This window comes from Dipodomys merriami, unplaced genomic scaffold, assembly GCF_024711535.1.
Source record: "Dipodomys merriami isolate MVZ:Mamm:240054 unplaced genomic scaffold, mDipMer1.0.p SCAF_63, whole genome shotgun sequence".
Taxonomy (NCBI): domain Eukaryota; kingdom Metazoa; phylum Chordata; class Mammalia; order Rodentia; family Heteromyidae; genus Dipodomys; species Dipodomys merriami.
Window position 1 is genome coordinate 5,073,575 of NW_027206213.1, and position 22,626 is coordinate 5,096,200.

The following is a 22,626-nucleotide window of genomic DNA, read 5'->3' on the forward strand; positions in this document are numbered from 1 at the left end:
TCTAGACTAGAATGAAAAACACCTTAGAGTATGTTTAATAAATGATCTTTTTAAAAGTTGTGGGAAGCTAGCAGTCAGGATTATGAGTTTGAGGCCAGCCTGGTCAACAGTGAAAGCCTGTCTTAAGAAGAAAAAAATTACACATGTAGCAATCAACAGGAAAGTTCCAACAACTTAGCACAATACTTGCTACTCAGCAGTTGCACAACAAATACTTGTTGAAAGATGAATGAACTCATGTCCTGAAGAAAAATTAGGAAGAGGAGAAAAGAAAGACAATAAGATTCACCCCCTAGCTCTTAAATATAAATGCCATACAGCTTTTTAATAAAATATTTGGACTGGGGTTGTGGCTTAGTGGTAGAGTACTTACCTAAAGAGATGATTTTATAATAATATAATTTTCTTTTCCTTCATTCCCTCTCGATCTCCTTCCCTACCTTCTTTTCTCTTTACAATATTCTGGGAATGTTGTTTGTAGTAGTAGCCAAGAATTCCCCCTCATCGTCACATGTAGTTACTGAAGCTGATCTCTTAGATGGCTTTCCAGTGTTTCCCTATTCTAAACAGGATACAATGGATTCCTTGGGACTTCAGTCTTGGAGCATATCTTAGACTATTTCCACAGGGTAAGTTCCTAGAAATGGAATTCTTGGCTCAAATGGCATATACATCTTTAATGTTTTGGATGACTTCTGCCAAATGGCCTGACAGCAAGACAGCGCTAATCCATACTTCTACCAGCACTGCTGAAGAGTTTGTTTTCAAAGGTGCGATTAAAAAAAAATGTGTTATTCTGCTATCTTAAATGCTTGCTTGCTTTATTTATTTATTGCCAGTCCTGGGACTTGAAATCAGGTTTTAGGAGCTGTCCCTGAGCTTCCTCCCCCTCCCCTGCCCCAGATCTATCATTCTTGTGTACTTAAGCCACAGCTCTACTTCTGGCTTTTTGGTGGTCAATTGTATATAAGAGTGTCAAGGATTTTCCTGCATGGCATGACTTTAAACCTTGATCTTTAGATTTCAGCCCCCTCCTCCCTATCCTATCCTAGTAGATAGGATTATAGGTGTGAGCCTCCAGCACCTAGCCTCAAATGTTTTTAAGAAGACTGTCAGTTCTTCTGGTCCAGGTGAGACTGCTTCCTGGCATCTTAGTGCTTCAGCTAGGTGAGTAGGAAGATTGTCAGGAGGATTTGTATACCTAGAGTAGCCATTTGGAATCTCAGTGCCTGCATCTTCTGCAGCTCTCAGAGTATTTGACACGTGAAGCAACTTTCTACACTGTTTGGCCCAGAACTAGGTACCATTGAGCTCAGGAGGCCACAGGATACGATAGCTACCAGAGCTGTACTGACCATGTGAGGTGCAGAATGAGTTCTGAGGGCCATGGAGGCTGCCGCCTCCCTTCTTCCTACTTGGGAACAAGATGGATTTAACTTATTGCTTTGGCCCAAGCTTTTGATAACTAGGTTCTCTATTGATGACAGATCTATAAATAAATGGAGTATTTGATGATAAAGCTTAAATCTTAAAGCACATTTATGGGGACAGAAATCCAGGCTGCTGATGTTATAAAATAAGGCTGCAGAGACTATTCATAGTACATATGAAGACCCTTATGTCATACGCCTAGTCACAATTGGGAATTGTTTTCCCACACTTTTATCATTTGGACTTTCTGCTGCCTTGTGATGAATATTTTCATCCTTTCCATCTCTGGTTATAGCATATTCAACAGAATTGTACCATGTGGGGGAAACCTAACTCATGATAAAAACTGCAGGCTTGTTGAGTGCTTCCTGGACTGGCGACTGGTATAATCCATAGAGATCTGGACTTGATAGCAGACAAGAGGAGCCCAGAGCCTTCCATCAGCTGGAAATGGACGTGAAGTGGGCAAGGGAAAGTTTTCATTGTTGGTTTGCATGCACATGCACACGCACATGCACACACACACAGTTGATGTTTGAATTCAGGATCTTATATTTGCTATGCAGGCTCTACCACTGTGTCATACCTCCAGCCTTTTTTTATTTTTGTGAGATGTGGTCTTTCCTCCCTGGGCTAGTCTGTGATCCTCCTATTTATGTTTCCTGATATAGTTGAGACAGACTGCTATGTTTATCATGTCCAGCCTTTTCTGTTGAGATGGGGTCTTGCAAACTTTTTGCCTGGGCTTGTCTGAAACCATAATCCTCCTGATCTCAGCCTCCCAACAAGCTAAGCCTCCTGGCAGGTGTAAGCAATTGTGCCTAGTATCTTTGTTGTTTTAAGTCTCTGGCATTCTAGCATTGTTTATGACAGCAGCGCACATCATCAAAGTGAAGAGGAGTGGGGAAACTGGTCCAGAAAGTTCTCAGGAGCAAAACTGGACCATCCTGAGCACTCCTCACATCCTTAGCTCCATCACTCCCACATAGAATTTTCAGTTAATGGAAGAAATAAAGAGTTCATCCTCAGGAAGTGTGGGTGGTGAGAAGAAGGCCAGAAGATCTGTCTGTGGAGACAAATGTAATACACGTCCCAGAACCACAGATGCCCTAATACGAGAACCACAGGCCTTCTCTGTTCTGCCCAGTCTCAGTAACATATGCAGATGTAACGTGACATTGCCACTTCCATGGCTGGGTTGGACCTCCTACTCACTAGAGGGCCAAATGTAAACACTGTTCCTCTCCCACACAGATTACTCAGGGTCTTGTGAGAACCCTGATAGACTTTGGGAAACGAGGTCTAGCACCCCCATTCTCATTATCCCATCCCATTCCCTTTTGGTCAATAGGCCTACTTTCTAACCTGACCTAGAAGGCCCTTTAGGATTCTTTGCTTTTCTCCCTTCCATAGAGATGAGCAGACCTTCCTGAAGAAGACAGAGAATCCCAGAGCCCATGGGGAAGCCTCTTTCTACACATGTATCTGCCTCAGGGACAGTAGGTACACCAGGCAAAGTTGGCCTTTGGCAACTGTTTTAGGACAATTCTGCCAGTCTCACACATCACGGATGATAAAGCTATCCCTGTTGTCTTTCATCAGATTCTGTGCTGGAAGCATCCCTGTGGATGCGAGCCTCTGCAGTGCTTCAGCAGACCGCTGCATTTGCAGACACTGTCAATTCACCTGCAGCACTGCTTCTCGGCTCTGCTCTTTGGTAGTGAATCTGAATGGAACTGGCCCCCTTTCTCTTTATATATCTGCTTTCCTGATCCTTACTGTGGAATTCATTTTCTTTGTTGGTTATCTTCATGACTCTAAGTAGGAGAGAAGTAGGAACTCTAGCTAGATTCCATCTCAACATCAGCCTTGAAAAACTGATTTTAAGCACCTGGCCTCATCTTTCTGGTGCTGTTTCCTTCTTCAGTTAGATAACAATGTCAGATCCCTCAGGAATGAGCTCCCTGCCTCCTGCCAGTCCCTATCCTTTACTTTAGACTTGGTTCCATGTCCCAGACCCTCAGGGCACATATGCTGCCTTTCTGGATGTTTCTGTGCATTCTCTCCCCGTCCCCCATCCCCCTGCCTCTCCTAGTACTGGGATTTGAATGCATAGCCTCTCACTTACTTTTCTTGCTTGCTTGTTTGGCTGATGGTCTACCCTTTGAACCATGCTTCTAGTCCAATTTTTGATGGTTATGTTTGGAGATGGAATCTTAAGCACTTTTTCTGCTCAGTCTGGCTGCAAACAATGATCCTCTGACTCTCATATTCCTGAGTAGCTAGGATTATACTAGTGTTTGGCTCTGTGTATTCTTTACAGGTGTCTTCCAGAGGCAGGGCCTCATCTCCAGTGTGAGTGATTTTTGGGGAAGACCAGGCTGCATCCGGTGAGCACACTAGAAACAACCAGCCACCCAGAGTTTGTCTCTTTGGTACTTGACTTCACTGGGACTCTGATTTGTCTACATTTACTACAGAAGTAGGAGTTGTCCTGCTTTAAGGCCATAGGGTGGTGGTGGAGTAGAATGTGCTTTGAACCTCCACCAGGGTGAAAAATCATCAGATTCCCATCTTCCTTTCCCAGGCAGCAGGTGGTTCATAAAAATGTGTGCCAGGTCACTGAACCCCAGAGCTTGTTCATTGCTTTGCCAGGGAGTTACTTTTTGTGGGAAAGAGAAAATCTTTCTCTTCTAGAGCCTTTCATGAGTAGTAATTAGTTCTAGAACTGTGCTCTTCAGGTAAAGATGAAAGCTGTTCACATAAATGGATGAGACCTTGAACCTAGCCAAATAAATCAAAACACAGTCTCAGAACCTGACACTTGCAAAATGACTTCACAACTGCTCAGAAAGCAGGATGGGACAGCATGTATAGCTGAGACCCAGCTAATGAGGAGGAGCATGTTTGGTGAAGACAACTGAAACAAATGAAAGACAAAGCAAAAAAGAAGGGGGGCAATTAGTCAGGCTCTTGAGGTTCCCCAGAATTACATCCGAACAAGCTCATTAAGACCTAAGTGGTCGTTTTCCATCTGGTTGGAGCTGTTGGGTGCATCTGGGTAGTTTGTTGGAATAAGGATGGCCTGTCACTGTTATGTTCCCGGCCACTAATTAATCCCTTCTGAACACTGCTGGGGGGGTGGGGGGGAGGTCAGGCTCTAAAGCCTTTCCTGAAGAATCAGGCAAGTCAGTAGCTAGATTCCCATCTCATCCCTCAATACTCTTGGGGAGGAAACCACTGTCTCAGGCCACTAGTTATCCTTTGTGAGTTGGTTCCCACTCAAGTCTCCTCAGCCAGAGGCAAACATACTACCCAGACATGACATCTAAGCTCCCTGGACTTATTTTCCTCATTTGTGATGTGAAATCCTATTTTGTAGATTATGAACTGCTAAGGGCCAAGTCCAGAATAGAATTATCAGGTGGAGCTGTGATCACCACAATGTAGTTTTAACAGTGACTCCTTACTGAGCTCTGCTTATGTGACAGGCATTGTGCTAAGTGTTGTATGGCTCTTCTCTTGCTTAATACTTGTTGTAATCTTGTCAAGAGTTTTGTAACCCTGGGCTGGGAAGGTGGCTCAGTGGTAGAGCGCTTGCCTTGCATGCATGAGGCCCTGGGTTCGATTCCTCAGCACCACATAAGCCAAAAGAAAAAAAGCCGGAAGTGGTGCTGTGGCTCAAGAAGTAGAGCGCTAGCCTTGAGCTGAAGAGCTGAGGGACAGCACCTAGGCCCAGAGTTCAGGCCCACGACTGGACTCCCCCCCCCCCAAAAAAAAAGAGTTTTGTAACCCCGTATTACAGATGAAAAAGTAAGACCAGACTGTCCAGAACTTATCAAGGAAGGTCAGATAGCTGGTAAGTGGCAAGGGTTGAAGCTCAATCTATCCGTTCTCATGTTCCTGTCTTTTGCATTCAGAGACACTGACCTTCCCCTCTAAATATTGCTATATCAAAAATAAATGCACTTCAATTGCTGAGCCAATCAAATGAAGAAGAATCCCAGGTAATTTTACTTCTAAGGACCAAGGGAAGCCAAATGCTGTCTTAACACTGGCTGTGTAAGAACTTGGTGTTCTACTATGACCTATAGAAGGAATTTTTTTGGAAGGCAGAAGGTGTCTTTTCCTACCAGAAGGTCCAATGGGGGCAGAGGATGTTTTAGTATGTTGTTTCCTTCAGCTTCTATGTCCACTGGGTTACTCGGTCTTCTCTGACTCCAGATATATGCAGGGAACACCTGTGGAAAGAAAATGAAAGACTTTCTCAGTACATTGGGAGAACCTAAAGGCTGAGTAGCTCTTTGTCAAGGCCTCCTCTTTCACCTCAGCAGCCAGTATCCAATCAGACATATTGTTATTCTCCATCTTCTCTTTAATCCATGGAAACAATTGTAAAATAGCATCTGGTAGGCCAGCTACAGGCCCATACTGATCTACATAGTTAAAATTATTTTGACTTACTTGCAACATAATTGTTGGCTATGATTTTAAAAGAAAATACAAACGCTCTGGCAATGAAGACTTTAAATACTTTTATAGCAATAAGCACTGTATAAGGGCAGCTGCCATCTGCCCATTTTACTTATTCAAGTTGTCTGCTTCCCTACCCCCTACCCTCCTTTAATTTTTCTAGCAGTAGACTTTGCTACCTCAGTCTGTCTAGGTAATACCATCAAAATAATAAAACATCAAACCTGAAGACAGATTTTTAAAAAGGACTTATATTTTCTCAGTAGTATTCATATTTCTAACTTGAAAAAAGCAAATTGAATACTTTTTCCACATAGTTATATTTATATGAGTGTTCCCAGTAGGAATCATTTTCTACTCTTTGCCCATAATTTAAAGTTTTGTTATAGCTTCTCATAACACAGAAATTTGCCCTATTAGGTCTATTAGGAACTTGTGAGTTTCTGTTGCTGTTCTTTTGTTTTGTTTTGAGATAGGGTCTCTCAATGGGACCTAGGCTGGCCTTCTTCTAATCTTCCTTTCTCAACTCCTGGATGTTGGGATTATAAGGATACGCTACCATGACCAAAAGATAAGATACATATATACAATATACACATATTTCATTCATTCACACACACACACACACACACACACACACACACACACACACACACTCCAGTGCTGGGGATCAAACTCATGGCCTTGAGCATACTTAGCAGCTATTCTACTGCTGAATTACATCCCCAGGCCCTCTCTACATTCTTTATGCTTTCTCTATTAGAACTGACTCAGAGGATCTGGATGTAGGAGACACGGAGGGAAGATATAAAGAACAAAAATTTCTCAGGCAACAGAATTGTGGGGGTTGACTAAGAGAATATATGTAATAGTCATAGCAGCATTTCCTTGGCAAGGAACTCTGGATAACAATTCTCAAATACAAATTCTCAAGTAATCCTCAAATAATTGTGAAAATTTGCATGTATCAGGAATTAGCCATCGATGTGGCCGGCCTCTGAGATGGCTCCCAATGATTCCCTGTCTCCTGGGTATGCACACTTTTCGTGTAGTTTCCTGTCACACAGGATATGGCTGGCCTGTGTATGTTGGCCTATGGATGTTGTGGGAGTGCGGCAATCTCAGCTGCCATATTGTGAAGGCATTTCAGCCATCCTATGGAGAAGTCCATAGGAGTGAGTGGGCCACAGTGGAAATGTGTTAGTCATAAATAAATGCTTCCGATTACCCCCTACAGTTCCCTAACAGACAGCTCTGCCCTGCTACTTGGTGGTGGCACTGGCATTACCACTGACAGCGGTGCATATGACGCTGAAGACAAAGACCAGGTCAGTGCTGCAGCAGCTGCCAACACCTAGAACTTGGAATATGCTCAGGAGGGACTGGTTATCTGTAAGACTGGATGATGAATACTGGCTGTGAAGTTGCTAGCTCACCCTGCAGTCCTCTAGGGAATGGGTATCACAGCAGGTACTAGGGTATCCCCCTTGTTGGAAAATTCAGGTGTGGCACCACTGAGAGAGGCTTGTGACTTCAGACTTCAGCCTATTTCCTTTTCAAGCTTCCTGAAACCAATGGCCTTAAGGACTTAAAAAAATGTTTTTTGTACTCCAGACTTTGTTTCCCCAGCACCTAGACAACGCTCTCTCACTTGAGCCACCCCACCCCCCCCAGGCCTTCTAACTTTCATTTTCAAATAGGATCTTGCATTTATGCCCAGGCAGGCCTGGATTGTAATCCTCCTATTTTTGCTTTCTGCTAGCTGGGATGGCAGGCACACATCATTAGACACAGCTTTTTATTAGCTGAGATGGGGCTTTCAAGTAACAGTTTGCTTAGGCTGGCTTTGAACCAAGATCCATCCTCCTCCCCTCCACTCCACCTCTGCTTGCTGAGTAGCTAAGATTACAGGCATGAGTCCTGAGAACAGCTAGCCTCAAATTCCTTATTCCTATAGGAGAACCCTGATGCCTAAATGAATTGACTTTCATCAGCTTTCCAAAAGTACTAGATTTTCCCAAGTTTGAGGATGAATAAGGGTTAGGGTTAAACATGAACTTCTATCATCCTGATAACACCAGAAGGCCCAGGCCAGAGAGAACCCCAGCACACCAAATGTTCTATACCCCTAATATTTAGTATCATAGCCACTAACCACAGGTAACTATGTAAAGTTTTAAGTGATTAAAATGAAAATGGAGTGGAGGGAGGAACAGTGAGCAAATGTAGTCATTAGATTCAATATACATTAGAACTATATAACTTGAGGCTAAGAGTGGCAGGGGGAAATGGGGGAAAATAAAGGAAGGAGTGACATTGAACAAGAAGCATTGTACTCAGAACCTGACTTATGGAATTGTAACCTCTTTGTACAACTACATCATTATAATAGTAATACTACTGATAATAAATTCAATTCTTCAGTCATACTAGCCACATATATCCTAGTGCCCCGTGGCCACATGTGATGGCTGGTAACTGCCTTACCACGCTGTGCAGATTATAAGACATGTCTATCACTATGGAAAGCTATATTGGGCAAGGCTGTACCTAGAACTAAAGCTCACAAAGTAGCTATTCTGTGCAACAACAAAAGTTTACCCTCAGGGTAAACAGTGGAGGTCTGTTATCCATGGATTAGGTACAAAAGTCAGCATACCTAAGGCAAATATATGGCAAAGTCAGCATAGATAAAGAGATCAGACAGGAAGTTAGTAAATGCTGATGAAGACAGGCCCTTGTAAGCCCAGCTGGGATCCTTTAGGCCCAGGCCCCCTCCTGGATTACCCCAAGCCCACCTGAAGCTTTGTCTTCTCCAAACTACCATAGCATGAAATATTTGCTCACATGACATATCTGCTTGGAGTATTTATGGACTTCATCTTTACACACACACACACACACACACACACACACACACACACACACATCCAGTCTTTCCAGTTGAATCACAATTTCTTCAAGGGCAGATGGGATGCATCTTTTGATCACTTTTTATAACTCACAGTGTCTAATATGTTGCTGTGTTTTAAAAGTTCTCTATTCATTCCTTAGCTCCAGTATAAGTGATTCCCAGTTAGTATAAGTGATTCTTATAGGAAGAGAAACTGTGGGTGTGAATTAGCCACACAGATATACTTTAAAAAACACAAACTAGCCAGGAGCTGGTGGCTCACACCCGTAATCCTAGCTACTCAGGAGGCTGAGATTTGAGGATCTTGGTTCAAAGCCAGCACCCTCTCCCATCCCCAGAGGCAGGAAAGTTTGTGAAATTATATCTCCAAATAACCACCGGAAAACCAGAAGTGGTGCTGTGGTTCAAGTGGTAGAGTGCTAGCCTTGAGCTGAAGAACTCAGGGACAGTGCCCAGGCTGAGATTAAAGCTCCATGACCAAGAACAACAACAACAAAAACCAACAACAAAATAAACCCCACAAACTATATAAAAAGGGAAGCATTTGCCCTTTCAATTAGGAAGATTAAAAATGATCAATAATTGATTTAATTTAGATGATTGCAAGAGGATTCCTAAAACAGGAATTTACATCATTTACAAAAGCAAGAAGAATGTTAAGAGTATCTTAAACAAAGCTGTAAAGTGACCACAATTTCTGGCTTTTATCAGAGCTCAGAAGAACAAATCTATTTCCAATGTCCTCCAGTGAAAGGCTGTGGTTTATGTTCCAAGGCATGTATGATTCCTTTATAAATTTGAGGATTAAAAAAAAGAATGTGTGGGGCTGGGAAGGTGGCTCAGTGGTAGAGTGCTTGCCTTGCATGCCTGAGGCCCTGGGTTCGATTCCTCAGCACCACATAAGCAAAAAGAAAAAAGCCGGAAGTGGCGCTGTGGCTCATAGTGGTAGAGCGCTAGCCTTGAGCTGAAGAGCTGAGGGACAGCGCCCAGGCCCAGAGTTCAGGCCCCACGACCGGACCCAAAAAAAAAAAAAGAATGTGTGTTATAAAGAATTTGTTGATGTAACAAACCACACTACTCCATGAAGATTCTCATTAAAAAATTGTTTTCTACGGTTCCTTATTTTGCACACATCTTCTTCATTAACTTTTTATTACAGCATCAAATGTCTTTTTATGCTGAGCTACAGGTCATTTTTATTGCATAAAGAGTAATCCCTACTTTTTAATATTGGAATAGCTGTTTTAATAAAGAGTAAAAATAATCCCAAGGTATAGTTTACAAATACTCAATATTGCCTAATACACTTAATTTTGTTTATATTACAAATAAGATCCCCATGAAATTATATGAAAAACATCTTACAGTGAATTAAAATAGTCTTAGAGATGATGAGTACTTTTTTCATGCTGGTATTGGAACTCAGCCTGGACACTGTTCCTTGGCATTTCTACTCAAGGCTACTGTTCTATCACTTGAGCCACATCTCTGCTCTCAGCTTTAAAAATGTTTTCTTTTTTTATTATTATTTTAAAGTAGTTACACAAAGGAGTTATCAGTTAACAAAGCAATTTATTAATACACTCCTAGCTTTTTGGTGATTAATTGGAGGTAAGGATCTTATGGGCTCACTTTGAACCATGACTCTCAGATCTCAGTTTCCTGAGTAGTTGGAAATACAGGCATGCAATAAATACTTTTTACACTGTTTCTTTATAGAACTGTGAAGGATTGTCATGGAAACTGGTGGTGTTATTTTAAACTTTGGCTCTATTGGCTTTAAGAAATCTTTCATTCCTGCACCACCCATTGTCACCTTTGGTTCACCAAATATGTTGTCACAAGAACCATTGCAATCCTTATTCCCACAGGAAGGAGAGGAGAATGGATGGCGGAAGCACTTATCTAAGTATTCTTCCCAGCTTCCGGGGGCCCAGGCACCCTGCTTCCACCTCCTCCATCCTTATACCAACTGACTATCACTTCCTCTGTTTCCCAGAGCAATTGTTTTTGGGTAAGCTATGATGGTTTGTGTGTGTTGTTTCAGAATGAGTAACAAGTGTGCATCATTGTATACACCTGGATTTCCAGCTCCTCGTGAGGTAGGAGGATAATAAAGAGTCCAGGGGTTCAAAACCAGCCTTGGCAAAGAAAGATTCTGTCTAAAAACAACTAGAAAGAAAGTCAATAGTGGAATAGTCATAAAAAGGGAGGTGCTGTGTTATTAGCAACTATTTGTTATCATTCTGACTCATAGAAGGCTTGGAAGGCCCTGAACCCTCACATCATCCTCCAGGCCTATGGCTGGCTACTTCCCAGGGCCTATTATTTAGGGATTGCCTATGTTGCCCTATGAAACAATGGTGCCTACTTACCCTGTCTGCTCACCTAGTCACCCCTTTTTTCTCCTGGGAGATGGAAGGGTGTATCAAAGTAAGAGCAAGCGTCCGTAGCTATTTCTTCTCCTGCTCTTTAGTTTGGGTAGTGTTTCAGTACCTTAGATACACCCATCTTAATTAATTATGATGTATATATTTCACAAGGTAGTTCTCTGCCTTATGCAGACTTTAAAAAAATCATTGTGAAATTAATACAATAATTAGGAAGCAAGTAGCTGGACGTAAGCATACAGCCCATATACATTCAAGTGCATTAAGGAAACTTTTTCCCCCCAAAGTTCCAAGAAAGCTCACTTTGGCCACTACCACTGGCCCTTAGCTTCTTTACAAACTGTAAGTTACTATTTGTCTCATTTGCTAGATGGACATGCCCTGACAATTGTCCGGTGAATAATTACAATGCTTACCAAGAAGTAAATGAGCCTCCCCCAGAATATCTATCTTGATAGGAGTGTTCCCTGTTTAAAATGGATGTCACAGTGCTTACTTCAGTCCTAACCCAACCCCAAAAGGACTTGGACACAAGTCATTGGAAGCAAGAACCTTCTTTTAATACAGTGTATTTTTGAAGTAGAGGCAGGAGGTAGGAGGTGAGAGAATGTTGTCAAGTACAATGATATACACTCTCACGACAGTGACAGGATCTTGGCAGATTAGCACTCATCTGTATTGAAAAGCAGTTTTCTCTCAACAGTATCCACAGATCAGAGTTCCAAGGCCCGTACACCTAACAGTTTGATTCAGTGACTGTTTAGGAGTTCCTAAAGGAAGAATTGCCCAATTTTGGCTGCAGACCAATCTTTCCAGGACTTTAAAAAACACAAACTCTGGGCTAGGAATCTGGCTCAGTGGTAGAGTGCTTGCCTAGCATGCATGAAGTCCCAGGTTCAATTCCTACATAAACAGAAAAAAGCCTGAAGTGGTGCTATGGCTCAAGTGGTAGAGCACTCGCCTTGGGCCAAAGAAGCTCAGAGACGGTGCCCAGGCCCTGATTTCAAGCCCCATGACAGGGAAAAAATAAAATAAAAATAAAAACACAAACTCCTGAGCCCTACTCTACATTGGCCAAAACAGAATATCCCAGTGTGAAGCTGAACTTCTTAAGTAGGATGATCCTGCGTGATTTTTAAGTTCATTTAAGTTTAAACCACTAGAGACCCTTGTCTTTTTATTCATGGATGGGTCCAAATGCCTAGGACAGCAATAGACACAACTCAGTAAACATCTGTGGAATGAATGAAGGCCCTAAGAGGGTATGGCACTCCGATATTTTAGACCAGGCTGTCATAAAACAAATACAATGTCAATCCCCCAAGGTACCTTCCAGGCTTGGCTGGGGGGCAGGAGAAGTTCTCTGTCCCACAGCCTCCATCATCCCCACCTCAACAGGCCTCTGCTTGCCTGGACAGAACTGCCAAAACCATGACAAGGCAAGCTATAATTTAGCCTCCAGTTCTGCCCCCTTAGAAAAACAGAGGGATTAATAAAACTAGTTAGGGTATAACTGGGATCCTAGATCCAACATGTGGGAAAGTCTCTGCTACCTACTTGTAAACTAAAGCTGGGAAAACTTTGATAAGCTATCTAATTTATCCTTTGAATGACCAAAGAATCAACTTTCCTTCCTAATCACTCAAACCACAGGAAAGAGAAGACAACAGCAATATGGTCTTACTGTTATATATTCATTATGCTAAAATCATGTTTACAACTTACTAAGAACCCCTTTCCTAGAACTTGAAAGGGTGAGTCAGGAGGATTGTGAGTTCAAGTCCTCTATGTAGCCTGGGCTACATTGAAACCTTGTCTCAGAGAAGAGAGAGAGGGGAGGACATGGATGGACACACACAGCATCCTTCAAGAGAATGGGTGCATAAATTGTAGCACTCCCATACAATGGAGTATTACTCAGTAATATAAAGGAAAACTATTGGAACAGACAGTATGCATGAAGTTCAAAGCCATTATACAAATAAATCAAAAGAAGCCAACTCCCAAAGATTACATATACATATTATATGATTGTTTTTATGACGTTCTAGGAAATGCAGAACTCTGGGGAGGGAAAACAGATCCATGGTGGTCTGATCTAAGATAGGGGTAGGAGAGACAAGTTATTTACAACAGATAGCACAAGTGCATTTTTTTTTGGGGGGGGTGATGCATTGATACTGGATCCTAATAACATGATGCTTAGATTCAGAATCTATGCACATGTTAAAACTCAGACTTGAACATCAAGAGGTAAATTTACTGCATGGAAAATTTTTATTTTTTCTTATATTAAAAAAGTACCCATTGTATGTACAACATAACGCTCATTATGCCTCTGGCAACGCCTAAGTTTTGTTCTGTTTTATCTCTTCTCTTTATATCAATGTTGCCAATCCACGATTACAGTGGGAATGGCTGGTGCTACCCACAGCCCCACCAGCCACACACATACTGTCTATACTAAGTACATTATACCAGGGGCCAAATATGGCATGCAATAAACTGGGAGACATTTTATAGAAAATTCCTTTATTATAGTGCAAATAACTTTCAGCAGTGACATAATGTAACAACACATTTAGCAACATTTTACACCATACAGTAAATAAGAAAGTGTTTCTTTGAAAATATGTCATCATAGGAACATTATTATTATTTCTACATGAATGCTGGAAAATGCCAAGGTTTGTTTTTCTCCAGGCAATAGGGCTTTCTCCCTCATTTTTGATATCTTCTTTTAAATACAAGTGGAAGGAATTGCCATTTAACAAATCATCAGAGTAATCTCTTAGGAGGTTTTAAACTGAGGTTGGCAAGATTTGAAATGAGAGTTCAAAATTTAAAAAAATAATTTTAAGACAATTCTGGAAAACCCCAGAAAGTAGAAGTCACTTTTAATAACTTTGAAGTAGATATACACATTTACCCCAATTTTGCTGCAGAAACAGATTGTCTAAAGCCTGCCTTTTATTTCCCCAGAGCCTGATTGTGATTCCTCAGTTTTTGGTTATTGCGAAACTAGGGCTCTGGTAAGAAATAACTCCTCACATATGCAAATACTTGTCCTGTGAAGGGTTCAATTGCACTTTCCAACCTAAAATTCACACCTTAGACCTCACAAGCTGGGGAAATGCGCGAACACGAACACGTTCCAGTTTCCAGCTAACCATAAGGACAGTGGAATTAGCCCCGCTACTCATTTAGCTCCACCTAAATCAAACCATCACATCATTTAGATTAATCCCAATAGGCTTACCCAAGAGGTTCCCACGACCTGTAGGGCAACGGAGGGTTGACACTGTATTTTCACATTAAGCTTCCTAAGGGCATGGCTGCTAATGAGTTTGCAGATAAGAGAGAACAGTCACTTCTGATCACATTTACTCCCTGCTTGTTTACGTTCTACCTGATCAAGCAGTGCGTAGGATGGTTGGCCACCCAAGAACCCTCCCAAGGAGGTTTCCACCATGAGTTGAAACAAACCCCTACAAATATATTTCAGGATGTCTCTCTACAAACACTCTTTAAAAGTGGCTTCACAAGCCATGAGAAGTTAATCAACAGCTTGAAAATACCTGGAGCCATAGAACAGCCCCCATGCTGACTATGGCTGAATAAGTCAGCTGATACATAAAGCACAGCCAGTTTTGTTGGACATAGTATCCTTGCATATAAACACCATGGAACTCTGTGGAACAGTTTCAAAGTTGAGATAAATCCAAATGTATCACCTATAAAAAATTCACAATTTTAGTTTGCTCTGTTATATTAGACTTTGGTACTGAAACACTGTCTACATTCTCGACACATAACCATGACCTGGTCATGGCTGTGCCTCTGCATGTTGTGTAAAAAATTAAAAAAACAAAAACAACAAAACTCAAAAGCAAAGCAGGACGAGGACATGTCATAACAAGACGCAGTAAGCTGTACAAACAAAACCTAAATTATATATAAATACATCCCACCCCAGCACCTCTTTTTTCCCCTTTCTACCTGACCAAAGCAATGCCAAGAGTCCTTCTCTCCAGGGCCAGTGCAGCTTGTGAAATTCAATTCCCAGGACACCAACTTTCTGTGGCCTAGTACCAGAGACTACCATCAGATTAGTTCCCCAAGTGCAGGGAAACTTGAATGAGTTCATTGGAAGCATTCATACTACTGGCTGGGCTCTAACATCTGAGATCCTAGAAATTAACCTTTCTGATAAACCAGTGGGATCCTTTTCTAATCTGGATCCCATCTTATCCTATCTTCCAAGTGAATATGGTCAGAAGTATCTTCTGTTCTGAAACTCCATAGGCATTGCTTAGGGATTTTGGTGAGGGCTGCATAAGAAAAGTTATACAATGAGCTAACAGCTTAAGTTGGTATAAATTATTTCTAAGTAAGTTATTCGGGGCCATTTGCTTCTGCTTTACACTGCATTCCAGGATCTTTCATATTATACTTTTAAAACTTTATATAATATTCATTTTAAACATTGTCTACGCAATCACCTTGTACATGTTTTCAACTAATTTAATAACAATGAGCTATTATGCAAATCTAGGGAACAGTTAATCTTAATACTGTGCTAATTCATAGTAAAGAGAAAAAGCAATGTAAATAGAATTTCATATAATTGACAATAACTTGAAAAGCAGTTTTGCCAAATTGTTGCAAATTTTTCCCAAAAGCACTTAGAGCAATTTATGCTGAGAGGTTCAGGGGTATTGAGAATAATCATCCAACAGATATAAATGCACCTGTTTTATGATTATAATGTGTAATTCCCCCTCCCTTGGACCTAAGGTATTTGTACATTCCAAAGTTCATAACTTTGCTGTTCTTGAGACATTGCTCATTCTCTAGTACATATATTGAATATAAATAAATAACTACAAGAAAGCTTCAAAAAATCTAAGTTAACATTATGCTGTGCAAAACAAAACAAAGCCAAAAACCCTCCAGAACCAAAACAAAATAAAGCCCAAACGTTGAACAAACTACATTCTATGTAAATACCCTGACTAAAATGGTGCTTGTGCTACACAATTCCATGTTAGTGCAGAAATGTGTTGGTTTTCATGTACCGTGGTAGTTTTTAATGTCTTTAGCACTTTTGTTTCTAAATAACCTTGCTTGGAAATGACGAATAATTTGCTACCAAATCACAAATCATCACAATCCATTTTAGTGTAGACTGAATAAAATCCAGCATTAAGGTATTACTTTGTTTTTGGAGTAATGGCTCGGTGTCTTTGTCCAACAGCTTTCATCTTATGGGCAAACCCCAGTTGTTTTAGACTTGAACTGCACAGAAAGAAGAGACAATGAAGCTTGCCTTTTGTTTGTATAAGTCTCCAGATCTTTCTAGGACACATCTTCCAAACCAACAGTCATGTAGTTTTGACACCTGATCCTACTTGAACTCAAAGTGCTTCAAATGTCAGCCAAGTTTGGTGATCTGGAGGTCCCCATTTATCTTTATGGTGTCAATGGCAGATAATGTTTGAATGCGATGATAAAAATCAAAGAGTTGGTGTCCATCCACAAACACTCTGAAACGTGGGTGCTCACAAAGAATTTCCACCTGGAAGAAACAAAATTATAATCTCAATTCACAATTTAAATGAAATCTGCTGGAGGAAAAAAATGAAAAGTTCATTTTAGCAGAAGGCAGTATTGTCCATGATTCTCAAATATGAGAATGCTCTGGAAGCACAGAGAGTGGTTAGAATACTGATGGCTGGGTTTCACCCTCCAGTGTTCCAATGCAGTAGTTCCAGGGTGAAGTCTAAAATGGCATGCTTCCCCCAAATTCAATGCTAATCTTGCCGGAAAAAAGGACACACTTTTCGAATCACTGCTCTACATTACCCAATATCCTTTGAAGATTTAAAAGGGATTAGGCTTTAACATCTTTCCTTGCAATCTAGGAAGGGATGGGAAATAGCATAGATGTGTCTGTATGGCACTTCAGCCTCTTCTGCCTACTCTTGAATGATTCCATCCCACCTCCAAGGAAGCCCCTCAAGAGGCAGAACTGGTACCCATTAAGCAGCACGTAATGATAGTCCAAACACTGAAACATGGTCAACACTAAGGCAGAGAGAAGGTTGTATAGTAATTACCACTGGACCAAGAATGTGTAATTAACAAAGCTTTGTTAAGCCAAACACAAATACTGATTTCACACAGTAAAACCTTTTTTCTTCTCCTTTTCCTTAAGTAATTCACCACAGAATTTAATTATTACTTCTGTGCTATGATGTATTCATTAAAATCATTGGTATTTGCCATGCAAGAAGGGACTCCATATGTGATATTAGTCACATCGAATTCATATTATTGCTAAAATTATATCACCAGTCAGGGACTAGGTCAGTCTCATTTTGTGGCTGGGAAGCATTATGTCCTTCTGGAAGCCAGAAGCACTGGTTGCTCTCGTGAGCTAAGTGTTAAGACTATCACTAAGAGGATGCTCTGGCCAAGAGGGGCCTAAAGAAACATTACTATACACAGCATAGTAATGCACTGGTATGGAACCAGGTAAGATCATGAGTCAGGGGTATCTTCTCCAGTCTGTGGTTAGAAGGGCAACAATCTCAACTCTATCACTGATGCAAAAGTCATAGATTCTTCTTTCCAGACTCCACAGACTATAAGGGAAGATAAACAATCATAGGCCTTTGAAAATCTCTAGATGCAGAACAACCAGGTAATGTAAGTAGAGCCTGCTTGGTAAGGCTTACTTGTAACATGGAGCTTTTAATCAAGTTGCCATTACTGTGATGTATAGTAACAGGATGTGATGAACATAACTTTATCACCAGGTCTGACATTTCAGTAAGTCCTTTAAAATGCATTATTCACTTGCGTCTTTTATTTGGCACTGTCCGGCATAGAGAGGAAGGCTCTGCTAATGCTGCTTGATTAGATGGCAAATTTGGGTTGTGTTTCCTGCCAGCTAGATAGTGAGTAGCAAGTCACCATTTACCCAGGCCCATGGGAAGGAATCTGTCAGCTACTCAGCCTGTGACCATGAAATAGATGCTAGCTTAATTAACCCACAGGGGGAACAAGGGTACACATGTGGCCTCATTAGCAAAGGGAATGAGAGAAAATGAAATGAAAAATCACAAAATGGCTTAAAAGGCCATAATTAATAATGTTTTGAGCCACTTAAAGGCAGAAGAAAAAAATGAAGGGAATTCTGGATACTTCCTAATATTTATTAGTCAATGAAATATTTGGGAGCAGGTATTTACTATAGGCCTAATACTATTTTGGGGATTACACAGAATAACATTTGTCATAGTAGCTAAGTATAGTTCAGTACTAATTCTTAGCGATTTGAAGATGTAAAGACACATGTATTTACTAAATATATGGGCTGAAAAGAGCCAAGAGCTAACATGATGGGTATTAATTTCTACCAGCAAACAAAGCTCTTTTGATTCTTTTTTCTTTTTTTTTCATCATTGGGTGAACATTTTCCTAGACATGCAGGAATTCTGGCTTCTGAAAGCACTCTTGGCACATACTAGGATAAGAAGAACATCACGGCCCTGCCAAAAGTTGGGGCCCAGGCACTTGAGGTACTTACCCTGAATGGCTGGTCTGGGATGAATGGAAAGTAAGGGATTGCTGACTGCTCTTCACCCCTTTCCCCAGAAATACAAGAGTTCCGGAGTAGCTGCCGGTCTGTGAACACAGCTTTGAGTTCAATGGCCACATCGGCAGGAGGGTCTTCTGAGTCTCCACAGGTCAAGCTGATTGCAAAGCTGAAAAGGAAATAGTTGCATTTATTCACAGTTGGAAATAACATTTCAACATGACTCAAGTACTCCTGTGGGTTTTTTTTGCTTTTACCAGACCCTACTCTTCACAAGACTACAGAGAAGTAACATAATACTCAAACCAACTGATTTTGTGAGACCAGCTGATTTTGTGAGACTGATTTAGTGAAATACCCAAGGTCACACATCATTATCTTAATCCACTTCAGAATTCCAAACACAGACCCAGAAATTGACCAGAAGAAATAATGCCTTGTAAAGCTGGCTTCTTATTTATACTGATAGGTCTTGCTCCTAACACTATGGTACAAAACTATGTAAAAAGAAAAAAACAAAAATCCCTTTGGCCTTCCTAAGGGTCAAAGAGAAAATGTGGGTCTATATTTATCATCTCTGATATAAATAGCTGTCTGGAGAAATGATGGCTGGGATTCATACACATTCTTTTCATGGGAACATGGTACTTTCTTGGCACTGTCAATGAGTTAGCTACACTGTCCACAAAGGAAGGAAGAGAAGATTGAGCCACAACACAAATGGGCAGGGCCTCGCGGCTGCACGGTATCTGAACAGTGACAGGAGCCGTGCCTTACCTCTCTGGGTTGAGGTCTACGATGCCCATCACCAACACTTTCTTGCCTGGTCTCATGCCACCTTTAATGTGCCCACAAAATGGAACGATCTGCAAAGGAAGGAAGAAAGCGAGTTCACCGACTGACTATTAAGAGCAAAGCCAGTTCCATTAGAAAATGCAAGGGGGAAAAAAAAAGAGCTTAGGAAAGAAAAGATAGAGGCAGAGAGACTCAGAACACAGACAAAACCATCTTACCAGTCGTGGGAAGTACACGTCCGCTTGAACTGGAGAGCCCAAAGAGTTGTTTAAGTGCCCATCATCTAGTTTCTAAAAATAGAAGCACACAGATTGGCTTTCCTCAGACCCTCTTTTCTTCAGGGGTGGAGGGAGAACAGGGAGGGAGACAACCCACCCTAGTCTAGCACAATCCAGCAGCCCTCCACAGACACAGAGGCAGTGTCTGCAGATGCCGGCTTTCCCGTAGTCCATTAAATAACCGCACAACCCTCCTCCTCCCTCCCCAGAACAAAACCCCTGCTTTCCTCGGGTAGCTAAGCTGCTCAAGATCCTCACACCCGTCAGACTGAGATCGACTTCAAGGTCGCTGCCCACCCGCGAGCCAGGGCCCCGTGCCGGCTGGCAGGCCCCTGGCCAAGCCCCGCAGCTTGGGAAGCGCTGCGGGCCAGGCCCGTCCTCGGGGACGCGGCTCAAGTGGAGCAAGCGGAGCTCAACTTCTCCCGGGAGCCCCCGGCGGGGACCCATTTCTTCGGGGGAATCCCCGGGACGTCGGGGGCGGTGGCGGGGCGCCACGCGCCCCCACGCGCGCACACACACGTGCAACACGCACACACCTGGCCGCCCCTCGCACGGGCGCGGGGAGGGGGCCGCGAAACGCCGCGGTGTCGCGGTCGCCCGCCAACACCCTTCCCCCGCCCAGCGTCCCCCGGGCGGGCCGTGTGCACCGCGGACTCCCGCTAACAGGTACCCGGCGTGCCCCGGCGCGGGGGGCTCCGGGCCGGGCCTGCGGCTCCTCCCCGCCCTAGCCCCAGCCGGAGCCGGCGGCGGAAAGGGGTCGCCGGGCGCGCCCCCCCTCCCCCGCCACACTCACCACCACGGCATCACTGTCGGCCACGGATCCCGCCATGTTCCTGCGCGGTGCACCGGGGCGCACGGCTGGCGGCCCGGCGGCGGGGGACGCTGGACGCGGCGCGCGCGCGGGGAACCCGGGGCGGTCCTGCGCGGAGCGGGAGCGCGGGTCCGAGGTGCGCGTGCACGCCGGCGCGGGTCCGCGCGCGCGCGCGCACGCCCGAGGCCGGCGCGGACCGAGCAGGCCGGGCCCGGGAGAGGAGGAGGGGGAGGGGAGGGAGGTCCAAGGTGGCCGCAGCCGCGGGGACCCGGAGCGTTCGGCAGCGCGGCTGCTGCCCGTGTCCTAGAAAGAAAGGTGGCGAGGGCCGCGCCACTCCGGCCCAGGGCGGCATTTAAAGACTGCCGGGCCCGGCCGGGGAACCGGGAGCCGGGATCTGGGCGGGGACCCGGCCGGGCGGCCGCGGCTTGCTCAGCATGTCCTGCCCGCGGGCCATTCGACGGGGGAGGGGGAGGGAAGGGGTTGGGCGAGCGGGCGGAGGGCGGGGTCCGGTCGGCCGTCAGGTGTGGGTGGGGGAGGAGGGGGTCTGGCCGGCCAGGTGACAGGTGCCGGTGACCCGTCCGCCCCGCGCCCCGCTGCCTTGGGGTTGCGATCCTCTCGGCCCTCGGTCGCTCCAGCTGGGCCTCGGGGCAGGTGGGCCCGTGGGAGGTCCGGGGCAGCCTGGAGGCCGAAGGTGGAGTTCCGCAGCGGGAGGCTCGGCCCGATTTCTCTCTGGGAATTCCAAGCGAGAGCAGGGAAAGACTGTTGCGTACCGAGGATCAAAGGTCTCAGGGCGTCCCGAAGTCCACGTCTCACTTGACCCAAAGAGGCCGAGGCAGGAAGGACTCAGGGAGGGACTTTCTATCCCAGGAGGCTAAATACCTACCAGCCCTCCTTTCTCTGTGGAAACACAAACCGAGGTAAAAGGGGGCCTGGGGAGGGAGGGCACTGGAGGCCCTCTTGAGCAGAGACCCCGCTTCTTAGCCAAGCGAATAAATAGGCCTTTGTTTTTATTCAAGTCTCAGTCTGGGATAGTAAATTTCTCACTGCAAATCTGATATCCTTGGTAGAGTCCTTCCCAGGGAATACACCCCTCTTATTCTCCAGTACGAATTCCTTTATGGCATTTCCACATTAGGATGGTTATGTAACTTCTTAGACATACCCTTTCATAGGTGACAGCCTTGGCTTACACATTCCATTGTGTGAACCATCCGGGCGTTCTGCACCCATGCACCAGGAGCATGTGTGACCTGCAATCTCAGGGGGCCCCTCAGAGGCTCCCTTCCGGCCATGGTTACCAAGGGACATCTGCACAGTCTTTTAACCTTATGAACCAGAGCTAATCACGGTCATCTCCGCTGTGTGGGAGCATTACCTGCACATGCCTGTAATCCAGCCATATCCTTTGTGGAAGTGGTTCTCCCAATTAGAGGCTGCCACACAGTTGTGGCTTGCAGTTTTGTTCTGATTTTTTTTCTGTATTTTTAAAAAATTACACTTAATAGTTATTTTAGGGTATTAACTGCTGACATTTTGAGAACGTACTCTGATGTATTTCATTTCTTAGAGTCTAGCATAGGAAAAAAACCCAGTAAAGAAGTTCTTTGTTACTAGCTAAGCTAAAAACGATACAGTATATCGTGGTGGTTAAAGAGCTGGTGCCTGGAGTTCAAATCCTGCCTCTACTATTGTCTTAGCTAAGTGATCTTGGAAAAGTTATTTAACTTCCCTTTGTTTCTTCACCAGAAATGATGATGATGATGATGATGATGATGATGATGATGATGATGATGATGATGATGCTTATCTTGGACTACTGTGAAATTAAGTACCTTGGTTCTTTTGCTTTGCTTAAAAAGTTCCTAGTCCAGAGTTGACACGTCTTGAGTGCTTGCTATCACTGGAACTAGGGATCTAGTAGGGATATGTTT

The 22,626-nt window shown here is 43.5% G+C and overlaps 1 protein-coding gene across 1 annotated transcript; it reads right to left on the minus strand.

Moving 5' to 3' along the window:
* Positions 1–13,551: 13,551 nt before the first annotated feature.
* Lgalsl (galectin like) lies at positions 13,552–20,810 on the minus strand. Its single transcript, XM_070004531.1, has 5 exons — positions 20,678–20,810; positions 19,825–19,896; positions 19,589–19,677; positions 18,803–18,980; positions 13,552–16,786 (listed from the first exon to the last, which is right to left on the minus strand). The coding sequence occupies exons 1-5, from the start codon at positions 20,711–20,713 to the stop codon at positions 16,643–16,645; spliced, it is 519 nt and encodes a 172-aa protein (XP_069860632.1). The 5' UTR covers positions 20,714–20,810; the 3' UTR covers positions 13,552–16,642.
* Positions 20,811–22,626: the final 1,816 nt, after the last annotated feature.

Coding starts and splice junctions, on each gene's coding strand:
- Lgalsl (XM_070004531.1), bottom strand. CDS start 20,713: ATGGCGGGATCCGTGGCCGACAGTGATGCCGTGGTG. Junction 19,678..19,824: donor ACGTGTACTTCCCACGACTG/GTAAGATGGTTT, acceptor CTTCCTTTGCAG/ATCGTTCCATTTTGTGGGCA. Junction 16,787..18,802: donor TCCCAGACCAGCCATTCAGG/GTAAGTACCTCA, acceptor TGTTTCTTCCAG/GTGGAAATTCTTTGTGAGCA.